Genomic DNA, 15,050 nt, shown 5'->3' with positions numbered 1-15,050 from the left:
GTATACAACCCATAAAGAAAGTTAAGAAAACAATTCCATTTGCAATAGAATCCAAAAGAATAAATATCTATGAATAAATTTAACCAAGTAGGTGAAAGATTTGTACACTGAAAACTATAAAACATTGCTGCACTAAATGAAAAGACATTTATGGATTAGAAGACAATATCATTAAGATGGCAATAGTACCTAAAGCCATCTACAGATTCACTGCAATCCTTATGAAAATTCCAACAGCTTTTTTTGTAAAAGAAAAATATTGTGGAATATTTAAATGCCAAATTGGTTTTTATCATTAAGGATAAACTTTAAACAACACAAGACTAGTTATAATGAAATGCTAAATTGCCTGGTGTATGCTCAAAGTGCTATAGGAAGTTGAGACAGGATTGAATAGCTCTCTGTGTTTTCTAATTTAGGGTCAAGTGATTAAGGTACAAATACCCAGTTGATAAGAACCTTGTCTTTTGAAGCTTTAACAGAACTCCTACAGCAACTCTCCACTCCCCATCACACTTGTATGTTTGCCTTTGTCCTCCAGTCCTTCAGTGCTCTTACACATATCAAGGATACTGTTCTCCCACACGCTGGATTCCTGTATAGTCCTATATACCCACAAATGTCTACCAAGGTATGTAAGCTTTACAATATAACTAACAGAAAGGATTTTGCAATCATTCAGATCTCAGAATCTGTGAGCAAACTGCTCACCTCTGTACTTTGGTTTCCTCATCTGCAAAACAAGACTAATAGGGTTGTTATAAGGATTAGGTCAAATTATTTGTGCAAAGCATTTACAACAGGCACATTATATAAACTCTCAATAAGAGCTGGATAATTTTGTATAACATACCCAAAATAGTATACATAATTGTTACTATCTTTTTTTTTTTTTAAAGAACACGTGGAAGTAGGCCTAACCTACTGTTTAGCTTGCCATAGGTATTCAAATTCAAATCTGACATAATTAGGACTTTGTATCAGGCCTTGAACCAGGCTTGTTTAAGAGGTCACTCCTCCTGCCTTATGATATGTTCTATTGCATTTTTTTTAAAATGATAACAGAAACTAATAATAGATATCTGTCCCTTTTTTGTGTCCGTTCCAGCTAGACATGTTAAAATAATTTAGAAGTAAAGGAATGTACAGTTTATTTGTTGCTCAATTTTTTGCATGGACTAAGAGGTGGTATAACACATTACAATGCTATGAGAGAAGAAATTTATTTTGCTCTAGTGTTAAAAGAAATAAGATAAATTCACTATCAACATTACCAAAAGATAAATAGCATTTCCATAATTTAGAGTATGACCAAAGCACACAGGCCATAAGAAATGATATCGAAAATTTTGAGGACAGCAGCTTCCAAATGAAGTATTTAATAGATACCTTCAGCTGTAATGATCAGTAAAACGAAAAGATTTGGCTTCTGACATATTATATAGGTGGTACTGTAACTGTTTAGAATGCTTTGCTTCCAGTCGGAGCTGTCTAGTTCTTTCTTTGACAGCTTGCTGCTCTGCTAGTTTTTCTATCCGTTTCCTTCTTAGCCATCTGTAGAAAAAGACATGAACAGACCTGTTGAGTACCAACCTGAATATACTCTTCATGCTATAAAGTTATTACTACAGACAAAGGAAATTCGATTTCTTTAGATTAAAAAGCTCTGTTCATAACACAAATTAGTATGAACTGAAAAATTTCAGGCTTATACCAAAGGCTCATACAAGGAAGCATAGTCACATTTAGAATCAAATGTTTGAAATTAAGTTTGTCTAATAAGGAAACTGCCAACTAAAAAAACTTTTTTAAGTAATAAACACACTATTTTACGTGACATAGGTCCTACCTTTTAAAATATGATTTTCTAAGCAAATAAGTATTTGATAGATACCAAATAACTTATTTTTTGCAACTAACTGTATTCTACAACATTACTTAAGCAGCATGCAGAATACCAGCATGCAGAAATGTCTCCTTGCTCTTCTTGGTGGAGAAATTATAGAGCTCTTGCTTTTCAGTGCATAAAATAGTTCTCCCTTAAAATGGAAAAATAAGCCTAAGCATAAGAAACATCAAAAAGGGTGAAGGAAGCGTCCACATTCTAACAAATTTGTCTATAAAACTTGCTTAGGTAAAATAACATTAAAAATAACTGTAGGGCTTCCCTGGTGGCGCAGTGGTTGAGAGTCCGCCTGCCGATGCAGGGGACACGGGTTCGTGCCCCAGTCCGGGAAGATCCCACATGCCGCGGAGCGGCTGGGCCCGTGAGCCATGGCCGCTGAGCCTGCGCGTCCGGAGCCTGTGCTCCGCACGGGAGAGGCCACAACAATGAGAGGCCCTCGTACCGCAAAAAAAACAAAAACAAAAAACAAAAAAAAAACTAACTGTATACTCACATCTCTGGTATGAAAGTGTGTACGTGGTGTGTGTGTATATATATAATTTTTTCAGAAATAAATCCAGACAAATAAATAACTGCATTAGTATAAAAGAGACTTAAGAAACCTCATAATCTAATGTTGTGTGGTTTTGAAATTGGATATCAGTTTGAGCAAATTAACTGTAGTCATTTAGGGGTCGATTGGGAAAAAAATGGTTATAGGTTGGATATTAGATGAGCTCATTAACAAAAATAAGCAGATTGCAGAACAGTATATACAGTATGATCTCAATTTATATTTTAAAACTGTAAATATATGTACAGAGAAATATCTAGAAGTTATGAGGTACAGTGCTAACAATAGTGATTCCTGGGTGATGAAAATGTGAGTTTATTCCCCTCCATTTCCACAATGCACATTCACTGCATCTATTATAATAAAAGGATATGTATATTTTTTAAAGAAGGAAAGGAAAGAAAGAGGCAAAGAAACTAAAAAAGAGAAAGATAGCAAAAAAGATAGAAAAGAAAGAAAGAAGTGAGCTTCAAACAACTGGACACAATATTCACTCCCTCTCCCAAGGTATGCTGGCAAAATTTTGAAGCCAGGTCTGTTTCCTCAGAATAAACCGGGTAATACAGACTCTTACCCAGGCAACTGAAGGGAGACCAGGTTTGCCTTAAGTTACCAAAATATGTGTCCAAATCTCCTTTTCATTTGGTCTGTACAGATCTTCCTCCTCAGCCTGACTGCTTTTCTTTACAGAAAAATATTTATTGGTAAATGCAACTCTTTATTAAGTTTTCCTGAGGACTGTGTAGGAGAAGCTGTAACCAATCTCTGGCCTATTTCTCTAAGAAATGAACAAATCAATCAACCAATCAATGGTAAGCTATCAAAGGTTATCACACTGGTGCCATAAGAAACAATTTTAGTATTGAAAACTACCTTGAAAAAATGGTATAGGTATTACGCAAAGTATGGAGTTAAAGAATTTTCTCACATATTGTTAAAACTGTGGCTTTAAAATTGAATAGGTATGTAATGAGATCAATTTTTTTAAGTTTTATTGACTATATAACTTTCTAAAATGACCATGAGGAAGGGGGAAAAATGCCCTGCCTTTGACTTACTGTTTAAAGGCCCTTTCACGGCCTTCTGTTCCTTTAAAGAAGAATAAGCATTCCTCTTGCTTTCGCAGTTCTTCTATCTTTCTTTCTTTCAACTGTTCTTCGTGCTTTTTTTTAAGCCATAATCGAAAAGCTTGCTGTGGATCTCTGTTTTCCTGCTACTTACAAAAACAAGCTTTGCTTAATTTAAAGAAACCAAAACTACTTTTTGAGCCCCTGCCTATAAGACCCTATAGGAACACATGTCCTACTCACCAATTTTTCATAATAATACCAATCTCATTACCTGTGCTCCTTGCATCCAAACCAAATACATGACCTTTGAACCAGCAACATTGATTACCCTTTTGTCAGAAAATTCAACATTGAACTCACTGCCCTCTGGCTTCTTTCAAAAGTCTTACTGAGGTAATCAATAAATGAAGGGCTAGATGCAGTGATTTGCAAACTTTTCAAAGTTGAGCCCTTTGACAAATAAAATAATTTTGCACAATGGCACATACACATAAAACATGGCTGAAGAAATGTTGGGGATAGGCAGTATGAGTGAGTTGAGGTCTTGGTATCAATTCCTGAAGGAAGCTCCATGGAAGCTCCACTGGAATTGAAAACCAATGACCCAACATTTGTGTTATTCAAACTTTCTTTTAAATTCTACTTTCGTTTTTAAGTTTTAAGAGCATCTAACTGCCAAGCCCATCTCCAAAACTGTAATTATTATTATGAAGTGTGGCAATGAGGATTTTCAACTATAAGAACTTTTTCATAAGGATAACAGCCATGAGGATTTTGTCATAAGAATGGGCTAGTGGGAGCAGCTTATTGTATGGTTCTTCAAACTTCATGATGGATACTATATTCAGGGATAGCTGAAAGAGCTCTTATTTGGGAGAATAAAGAGAGCAAAGGGAAAGATTTGGGGCTCTTTAGTCTTGGGAAAAGCATGACTCACACGGATGCCTGGCTAGAACACAAAAGGAAAAGATTCATTCAATTAATACTTTCACCAAATATGAACTCTGTGATAGAGAAGACCACCTCCTACACCTTGCATTTTCCTTTATCTGTAACCCATATAGCCCAGTATGCTTCAGTCTAATTTATATAATTTATACAATTTAGGATCTTTGATGTATAATGCAGAACTTTGTGAGGAGGTCCCATGGACCTACAGGACCATTGCTGAACACCTAAAGTTTGGGAATGTCTGGAGATGACTAAAAAGCATTCAGTCCGCAATTATAGATTAAAAGAGTTAAGAATTCAGAGATAAACAGGATTGATGGGTATCACTGTTCATCTATTTATTCAACAGCTATTTACAGAATATCTACTACACAGAGTATCTACATGCACATAGCTACCGGGATGCATCAAAGAAAAAAAAAAAAAGGCCACAGCAGTGAGAGGCCCGCGTACCGCAAAAAAAAAAAAAGAAAAAAAAAAAACAAGCCTCCCTTTCTCATACATTCCATACCTGCACTATACAATAAAGAGTCACTAGTCACATGTAGCTACTTAAATTAAATAAAATTAGACAGTCACATTCAAATACTTAATAGTCACATTATGGCTAGTGGCTACTTTATTGGACGCTGCAGATATAGAATATTACCATCATCACAGAAAATTGTATAGGGCAGTGTTGTTCAAGATAAGGAGATGAAAATATATGATTGATTGACTGATTGATATGTCAGAGAGAGTAATAATGGGAGAGGTGAGGAGAAAGGATGGTATTTATCAATAGACAGAAAGTGAGGGAACCATTTATGGGATATCTGGAAAAAGAGTATTTCAAGCAATGGTAACAGGGCAAAGGTTCTGAGAAGGGATTATACTTGGCATGTCCAGTAAATAGAAAAAATCCACCGCAAGAAGAAAACTGGAAAATTCACAAATATGTGGAGATTAACAGGCTCCTGAGCAACCAATGGGTCAAAGGAAAAAAACAGATGGGAAGTCAAAAAATAGCCTGACACAAATGAAAAGGGAAGTACAACATACCAACACGTATGGGATGCAACAAAGACAGTTCTAAGAAGGTGAGATCAAAAAGCCAACCTAACTTTACACCTGAGGTGTAATTAGAAAAAGAGATATAAACGAAGCCAAAAGTTAGTAGAAGGAAGAAAATAACAAAGATCAGAGTGTAAATAAATACAACAGAAACTAAAAAGACAATAGAAAAGATCAAAGAAACTAAAAGCTGATTTCTTAAAAAGATAACTAGACAAACATTTACCTAGACTTACCAAAAGAGAGAGGACTCAAATTAATAAAATTATAAATGAAAAAGGAGACATTACAACTAATAGTACAGAAATACAAAGGATCATAAAAGACGATTATGAACAACTATAAACCAACAAACTGTAAAACCCAGAAGAAATGAATAAATTCCTAGAAACATACAACCTACCGAGACTGAATCAGGAAGAAAGAGAAAATGTGAATAGACTGATTACTAGTAATGAAATTGAATCAGTAATCAAAAATCTCCCAAAAACAAAAGCCAAGACCAGAGGGCTTCTAGAAAATCAACAGAAAAATTAATACCAATCCTTCTCAAACTCTTCCAATAAACAGAAGAGGAGAAAACACTTCCAACCCATTTTATGAGGCCAGCATAATGTGATACCAAAGCCAGACAAGGACACTACATGAAAACAAAATTAGAGGCCAATATGAACAGCGATGTAAGAATACTCAGTGTAATATTAGAAAAGCTAATTCAGCAGTATATTAGAAAGGATCATACACCATGATCAGGTGGGATTTTCCAGAGATGTAAGGATGGTTCAAATCTACAAATCAGTCAGTGCTATACACATTAACAAAACGAAAGATAAAAATCATATGATTATCTGGATAGATGCAAAAAAGCATTTGACAAAATATCTTTTCATGATAAAATCTCTCAAGAAATTGGGTATAAAGAGAATATACCTCAACATAATAAAGGCTATATATCACAAGTCCACAGCTAACATCAAACACAATAGTGAAAAGCTGAAAGCTTTTCCTCTAATATCAGGAGCAAGACAAGGATGCCCATTCTCACCGCTTTTATTTAACACAGTATTGGAAGTCCTATCTGGAGCAATCAGACAAGAAAAAGAAATAAAAGCCATTCAAATTAGAAAGGAAGAAGTAAAACTGCTCTATTTGCAGATTACATGATATTATTATATTATTCTATATGATATAGAAACCCTAAAGACTTCACCACCCTAAAAATGTTAGAACTAATAAACCAATTCAGTAAAGTTGCAGGATATAAAATCAATATTAAAAAATCAGTTGTGTTTCTATACAGTAACAACAATCTATCTGAAAGAAAATTAATTAAATAAGCCCTTTTAAAATAGCATCACAGGGCTTCCCTGGTGGCACAGTGGTTGAGAGTCCGCCTGCCGATGCAGGGGACACGGGTTCGTGCTGCAGTCCGGGAAGATCCCACATACCGCAGAGCGGCTGAGCCCGTGAGCCATGGCCGCTGAGCCTGCACGTCCAGAGCCTGTGCTCCTCAACAGGAGACGCCACAAGAGTGAGAGGCCCGCGTACCGCAAAATAAATAAATAAATAAATAAATAAAATAGCATCACAAAGAATGAAATGTGTACTTAGAAATAAATTTAACTAAGGAGGTGAAAGATCTATATGCTGAAAACAAAAAGACATTGATGAAAGAAATTGAAGAAGACACAAATGAATGGAAAGATATTCCATGCTCACGGACTCGAAAAACTAATACTGTTAAAATGTCCATACTATTTAAAAATTGGCCATATAATCTAAAAATTCATTATAATCCCCATAAAAAATCCAGTGGAATTTTTCACAAAAATAGAAAAAAGTCCTAAAATTTGTACAAGATCCAAATATCCAATGTAATCTTGAGAAAGAAGAACAAAGCTGGAAGCATCACACTTCCTGAATTTAAACTATATTATAAAGCTAAAGTAATCAAACACTATAGTACTGGCAGAATAGATACATAGATCAATGAAGCAGAACAGAGAGCCCGAAATCAACACGTGCATATATGGTAATTAATTTTCAACAAAGCAACCAAAAATAACAATGAGGAAAGGACAGTCTTTTCAACAGATGAAATTGGTAAAACTGAATTGCTACATACAAAAAACTGAAACTGAACACCTATCTTACACCATACACAAAAATCAACTCAATATGGATTAAAGACTGTGTGTAAGACCTGAAACAGTACAACTCCTAAAAAGAAATATCAAGGATAAGCTCCTTAGCATTGTTTTTAGAAATGACTTTTTGGATTTGATAGCAAAACAAAGACAGCATAAGCAATAATTTTTAAATGGGACTACATCAAACTAAAAAGCTTGTGATCAGCAAAGGGAACTTTCAACAAAATGAAGAGGCAACCTATTGACTGAGATAAAATATTTTCAAACTATATGTCCAATAAGGGGTTATATCCAAAATATACAAGAAATTCATATAATTCAATAGAAAAAAAGAAAAAAGCCCAATTATAAAATAGGCAAAGGACTTAAATGGACATTTTTCCAAATAAGATATATAAATGGCCAACATGTACATGAAAACATGCTCCACATCACTCATCATCAGGAAAATGCAAACAAAAACCACCATGAGATATCATCTCATACATGTTCGGATGGCTATTATCAAAAAAGACAAGAGAAAACAAATGCTGGCAAGGATGTGGAGAAAAGGGAACCTTTGTGCATGGTTGGTGGGGATGTAATCTGGTATAGCCATTATGGTAAACGGTGTGGAGGTTCCTCAATAAATTAAAAATAGAATCATTATATGATCCAGCAAACACACTTGTGGGTATATATCCAAAGGAAAAAAAAATTATCTAGAAGAGATATCGGCACTCCCATATTCGTTGCATCATTATTCACGATAGACAAAGTATGAAAACAACCTAAGTGTCTGTAGATGAATGAATGGAGCAAGAAATGTCACACACACACATGCACGCACACACATGAATATTATTCAGCCTTAAAAAAGAAGGAAATTCTATAACTTGCAATAACATGGATGAACCTGAACCTGGAGGGCATTATTATAAGTGAAATATGCCAGACAGAAACAAATACTGCATAGAACCATTTACATGTGGAAACTTAAAAAAAAGTCTAGTTCATAGACAAATGGAGAGTGGTGGTTATGAGGAACTGGGGGGTTGGGAGAAATAGGGAGAAGTTGGTAAAAGGGTACAAACTTTCAGTTATAAGGTGAAAAAAGTCTGAGGATCTAATGTATAATATGGTGAGTATAGTTCATAACATTGTATTATATAAGTGAAATTTGCCAAGAGAGTAGAACTTAAATCTTTTCTCCAAAAAGGGGGGAGGTGATGTATATGTTAATCAACTTAATGGGGGGAATCCTTTAATAATGTATATGTGTATCAAATCATGTTGTACATTTTATCTTACAATTTTATTTATTAATTATATTTCAATATAACTAAAAAAAAAAAAGATCACACACACACACACACAAAGAAATAGAAACTTAAAAGACAAAAAACAACCTAAATTCCCTGAATGAGCTTAACAGTAGATTGGACATTGCCTAAGTGATGTCAAAGCCAGAAGATAGATCAATAGAAATTATGCAAGCTGAAAAAAGAAAAAATGTTTTAACAAACATGACCTTAGTAACATCTGAGATAACAGCAAGTATTCTATCATATGTAAAACTGGATTTCCAGAATAATAAGAGAAAGATAATAGGGCAGAAGAAAATATTTGTAAAAATAGTGGCCAAAAATTTCCCAAATTTGGTATAAAACATCAACCTACAGATACAAGAAGCTCAGCAAAGCCCAAGTTAGTCAAATTCAAAGAGAGTCACACATCTACTCAACTGCTGAAATTCACATCAGAAAAGGTTTAAAGTAGCCACAGAAAAAACATTTCATACAAAGGGACAGTGATAAGAATTACAACTGACTTCTAATTAGAAACAATGGATGCAAGAAAACCACTGAACACCATCTGTAAAGTGCTGAAAGGAAAAATAAAAAAAACTGTCAACCCCAAATTCCATATCAAATTTAAAAAAAACTTCAAAAACAATCTATTTCTGATAAAGATTTAGGGTATACATATCATAATCCCTAAAGCAATGATTTCAAAAATAATTCAGAGGTATAACTAAAAGCCAATAAGAAAATAAAATGTAATTTTTTTTAAATACTTGATTAATCTCTGTAAGAAGGCAGAAAAAAGATGAATAATGGAGTTAAAAACAAATGGAACAAATAGAAAACAAATATCAAGATGGTAAACTTAAAACCTACCCTTACCAATAATTATAATTAAATATAAATGAACTCCTGTTAAAAGTAACAAATTTCTGGATTAAAAGATCCAAATATATGCTGTTTGTACAAGTAACTCTTCAAATATAAAGACAGATAAATTGAAATTAAAATATGAAATAAGCTATAACATATGCAAATGTTAAAGAAGGTTACTGTGACTTCATTAACATCAGGCAAAGTAGATTTCAAGATAAGAGGGACTCATAATGTGAAAATGTCATTCAATCAGGAAGACATAAATTTGTAAATGCATACACATGAAACTTTTAAAAATATGAAGCAAAACCCAATGGAACTAGAAGGGAAACAGACAGGTACACAATGATAGTTTAACATAACTTTCTCAGTGCTTCATAGAACAAAGAGGGGGAAAACAGTAAGGATATAGAAGATTTAAACAACATTATCGACCAACTTCAGCCCATTGACATTAATACAACACAACATCCAAATGTAGAATACAAAATGTATGCAAGTGTCCACGGAGAGTTCACCTAGATAGAGTGATGACATGCATACATATGCTTGCATATGTCTGTATATACATACAGTGCACACGTATCATTTATATATAACACTGACCAAGAGAAGCAAAGCTCATTACAAAGATGGAAAGACATTTTTAGCTATTTTTCCTTAAATGGCAATAAAAATTCCATCACCTAAAAGCATTTTTAATTCAATGTAAAATAGGTCATTCTACAATCTATATATTGTAAAGATATTTTCTGGAAACTATGACTCACATTATACAAAATATCCCACAGAAGTGACCAGCAAAATACACTTATTATCACAATGCATTAATAAGCCAAATTAATCAACTGCCAAAGTATACTATAGCTCGGCTTCAGCAGAGACAAAGTTCACAGAAGTTCTTCAGAATATTATTTGTTTATGATATAATTTCTAGCTAAAGTTAATTTTTGAGACAGACTTAAAATATAGCAAAAAATTAAAATTCCAAAGGGAAATATATAACCATGATATCTTCTAACCAAAAAATTTAAATTATGTTCAATGTGGCTCAAGTTTTTAGCGAATACAATTCAAAGTTTTATTATCTCTAAATAGAACACAATAGAAAATTAAGGTATACATTTATTTTTACAAATGCCCAATAAAAATATAACATTAGGCTGAATGCCATGAGGCCTGAAGGTCCGTCATCCCCTGGGAAATTATCAGCAGAGCTGTCACAGGGGTTTTTCTTGGTCAGTGATTGAAACGTAAGCTCCTCTCAATTTCTTTACTCTTAAATACTACAGTAATGTGCTATCCTTCTAACCTACCCAATCTCGAATTCCTTTACTCCATCCAAAATCTTTTTAGTTTCTTCTCTATAATTCCCATTCAATAATATAAAGACTTCCAAACAACCCTCATTCTCCCAAACCATTGCTAGGACCCTGGCCTTAAACCTCCTTTCTTACCCAAATCCTGATTCTCCCGTAAGACACAGCTTTTCTCTCTCAAATGGAAGCTGCATTTTTTTGCCATACTTCAAGTACTTCCGAGGTCTGGTGAAGAAGTTAATATACTCTTTATTCCTTCACACTTCTTCAGAACTCCTGAAGAGTAGAGAACTTCTTCTTCTCTACTCTTAAGTAAAGCCATGCTCCTTTGATATTTATATTATCTGACTATATTACTCTAACAATCTCTGGTCACAACCGGCTCAATGTACCTCTCCATCCTAATCCCAAGTTAACACTTATAACCAAATGAATGAGCCATTCGACATCCAGCCTCACAGATTTTTCATTTTTTCATTTTCTACGCCTTTCTTCACTGCACTTGCCACCCACTCCAATAGCCACATCCACATCCACATCTTTGAAATCACTAATCTTCTCATTCATATTTCCAGTCCCAACCTCTGTCCTGAATACTACACACGTTTCTTCAGTCAGTCTTCAACATCTTTACCTGAAAGTTTTGTAGGTACTTCAAACCCAACAATTGAAATGATAATTTCCCCCAATCAGTATCTTTTCTACTGCTCCAGTGAGTGGCACCATCATCCACCAAGTTGCTCAGAAGAGAAACCTGGTGTATTCTCTTCACACCTCATTCTTCCTCACTCACATATCTAGTTAATTATGAAGTTCCTTCAATTAATACTCTAAAACAAATATCACATTTCACATCTCTTTCTTTCTCTCTCTGCTGTTATAATTCTATCCCAAGTCACCATCATTTCTCACCTAGACAACTATATATGCTTTCTAACTGCTCTCCGCATATCTGTTCTTGCCCCCTCCAATCCATTCACAGCATGGCAGTCAGAGTGATCTTGTGGAACTGCAAATCTAATATATCACTCCTCTGTTTAAATAATCTCAATGGCTTCCCATAACAGGATTAAATACAAATTTATAGACCCCAACATGCCACATGATCTGATTCCTGCTCACTCTCTGGATCCTCTCAAACTCACCAAGTTAGTTCCTGTCTCAGGCATTCTCACATGTTCTCCTGGCTTAAAACAAATTCCTCTAATCCTTGGCCTAATTTCTACTCCTACTTTACTCATCAGAAAAATCTTTCCTGATACACTTATTGCCCTCATTATGATCTCGCATAGCTCCTTTTTTTCATAGCATTCATCACTATTTATAATTATAAATTTATTTTACATTGAGACTTAAAAATTTTTTTTCAATCCCTACTAGATGAGTGTTATAAAACATAGACTAAACCTATTTTTCTGGGACTTCCCTGGTGGTGCAGTGGTTAAGACTCCATGCTCCCAATTCAGGGGGCTTGGGTTCAACCCCTGGTCAGGGAACTAGATCCCACAGGCATGCCGCAACTAAGAGTTCGCCTGCCACAACTAATGAGCCCGTGTGCCTCAACTAAGGAGCTGGCAAGCCACAACTAAGGAGCCCACATGCCACAACTAAGGAGCCGGCAAGCTGTAACTATGGATCCCTCGAGCTGCAACTAAGGAGCCCACCTGGCGCAAATAAGACCCAGCTCAAACAAATTAATTAATTAATTAATTAAAAATAAACCCATTTTTTCCATGCTGTGCCTAGAATAGCACCTGTCATATAGTAAGCAGTTAAAAAAAAATCTATCGAATACATGAAAAAATTTAAATTGGCATTTCTTTGACTCTACCAAATTTGTATCTTGCTCTCATATATTATGGACAACTATATTTATCCATATTATTTGAACTTATTATACATATCCTTTGCCCATTTTTTATTGGAAAATTCAAAAGTTTTGCTTTAATAATATAAATATTAATAGTAACACTAACAATTATGACAATTTAAAAGTCCTAATCAGCTTTTAATGGATATTACATTAAATACAAAGATAAATTTGGAGGAACCCAAATCTTTGTAATATTTAGTTCATTCATCCAGGAATATTATAGGAATATCATATTTGTTTTCATTTAGCAAATAACTCATATATTTATAATATTTTCCCCCCATCTAGGAATATTATATTTATTTTCATTTACCAAATTCACCTTTTTGGTCCCCTGCTCCATAGAGGTCTTACACATTCCTGTTCAGCTCAAAGTTTTTTATATATGCCTATATTCCTTCCCCTTTTATATTTTTCTATGAGGTTTTTGCTGGAATACAGAAAGACTATAAATTTTTGTATATTTATAATATAAAAGACCACTTTGCTAATACTTATACCTCATTTCCCTTTCTCTTAATAAATTGGATAGAACTCCCAGAATAAAATTATTATTATAGAGGGGAGCCTTACCTATCTCTGACTTTAATGGGTATGCCTATAGTATTTCCTAAGATGGTATTTATATTGTAACCCACATTTTATTAGAAATACTTAAAAATAAATTATAATAAATACTAGTAAATACCCTTTCTATATCTTTCAAGATAACCATAAATTCTCCTTTATCTACCTATTATGTACTGAATATATTAATAGATTTGTTATTATTGGTCCATAATTTCCTTCCTAAAATAAATCCTACTTGGTTATAGCATAGTATTATTTTACTATACAGTTGCAGTCAAATTTCTCAATATTTTCTCTTTTAGTTTGTGGTTTCAGGTCTACTACCTTAAAAGGTACCGTCCATCCCAAGATTTTAAAAGCTAAAAATTTCTACAAATGGCATAATAAATGTAAATAAATGTAAAAATATATCATTTTTTCAGCCTAGGAAAACATATTTACAGACATAATAGACAAAGGATTAAAATCTCTAATATACAATGCAATAAGAAAAATAAAACAAAAAAGGACTATAAATAGGAAATTCACAGAATACACACATGCTCGTATACAATAATAATGTATATTATTAATTCGAAGAAAAATTAAGAAAATAAACTATGTACAGTGTTAGACAGGATGTGTTAAACATTCACTCTTCCATACTGCTGGAGGGACTATAAACTGATACGACCTTTTAGGAGGTTAATTTTGCATGTTTAACCACAGCTTTCATTCTGGACATCCAGTAGGTCATAAATTTCCAAGAAACTCTCCTACAGAATGCTGATGTTCTCCTACAGAATGCACATGTTCACAACAGCACTGTTAATTAATACAGCAGTATTAGAACCAATCTAAATATGTACAAATGAGGAATGGTTTAATAAATTAAGTTACCTCTGAAGAGTAGAATATCATACACCTATTTGAAAAGAGAGATCTAAATGTAATGATCTAGAAATATTTCCTTGATGAATGAGTGAAACAAAACCAAACCATATAATAAATTTTTAGCAGATAAACATGTAAATATAAATAAGACCTGGAAGGATTTGCGGCACACTGTTAAAAGTGGTTACCACTAGGGGATGAGCCTAGAAGGGCTTAGAATTGAATTTTCAAATTTTACTTTACATACATTTTTTAAATAGTATGGATATAGATGATTTTTTTACTTTCTCTTGGGTTTTTTGTATATTTTGAACTTTAAAAAATTAAATAATTTGGTGTCTTTGTTAGTTTTCACATAAGATTTCTATACATCTACTCTTAAGTGAGACCAGTCTATAGGGTTTTTGTGTGCATTGTCCTCCTATTTAAATATCAAAGTTATACTATCTTAAAAAAATGAATTGGTAGCTTTCCTTTTTCTCTGCTATAAATGTTTGAATAAAATAGGAATCATTTGATTTTTACAAGCCTTCTTAGAATTTAATTATAAGTCATCTGCATGTGGCATCTTTA

The 15,050-nt window shown here is 33.7% G+C and overlaps 1 protein-coding gene across 6 annotated transcripts in view; it reads right to left on the bottom strand.

The window, feature by feature from the left end:
- Positions 1–1,031: 1,031 nt before the first annotated feature.
- Positions 1,032–15,050, bottom strand: part of CCDC181 (coiled-coil domain containing 181) — a 28,167-nt gene continuing 14,148 nt past the window's right edge. For 2 of the 6 annotated variants that reach the window (XM_070046377.1, XM_060286045.1), the window contains 2 exons: positions 3,518–3,672; positions 1,032–1,554 (listed from right to left, as the gene is read on the bottom strand). In XM_070046377.1, coding sequence (XP_069902478.1) covers positions 1,392–1,554; positions 3,518–3,672 — 318 coding nt within the window. In that variant the 3' untranslated portion in view covers positions 1,032–1,391. The remainder of the gene's footprint in view (positions 1,555–3,517; positions 3,673–15,050) is intronic. The other 4 variants (XM_060286059.1, XM_060286055.1, XM_030875538.2 and 1 more) reach the window with 3 other exon arrangements.

This window comes from Globicephala melas, chromosome 1 (assembly GCF_963455315.2).
Source record: "Globicephala melas chromosome 1, mGloMel1.2, whole genome shotgun sequence".
NCBI lineage: Eukaryota > Metazoa > Chordata > Mammalia > Artiodactyla > Delphinidae > Globicephala > Globicephala melas.
Note: the sequence above shows the minus strand (reverse complement) of the source record. Positions and strands in the feature narration are given on the sequence as shown.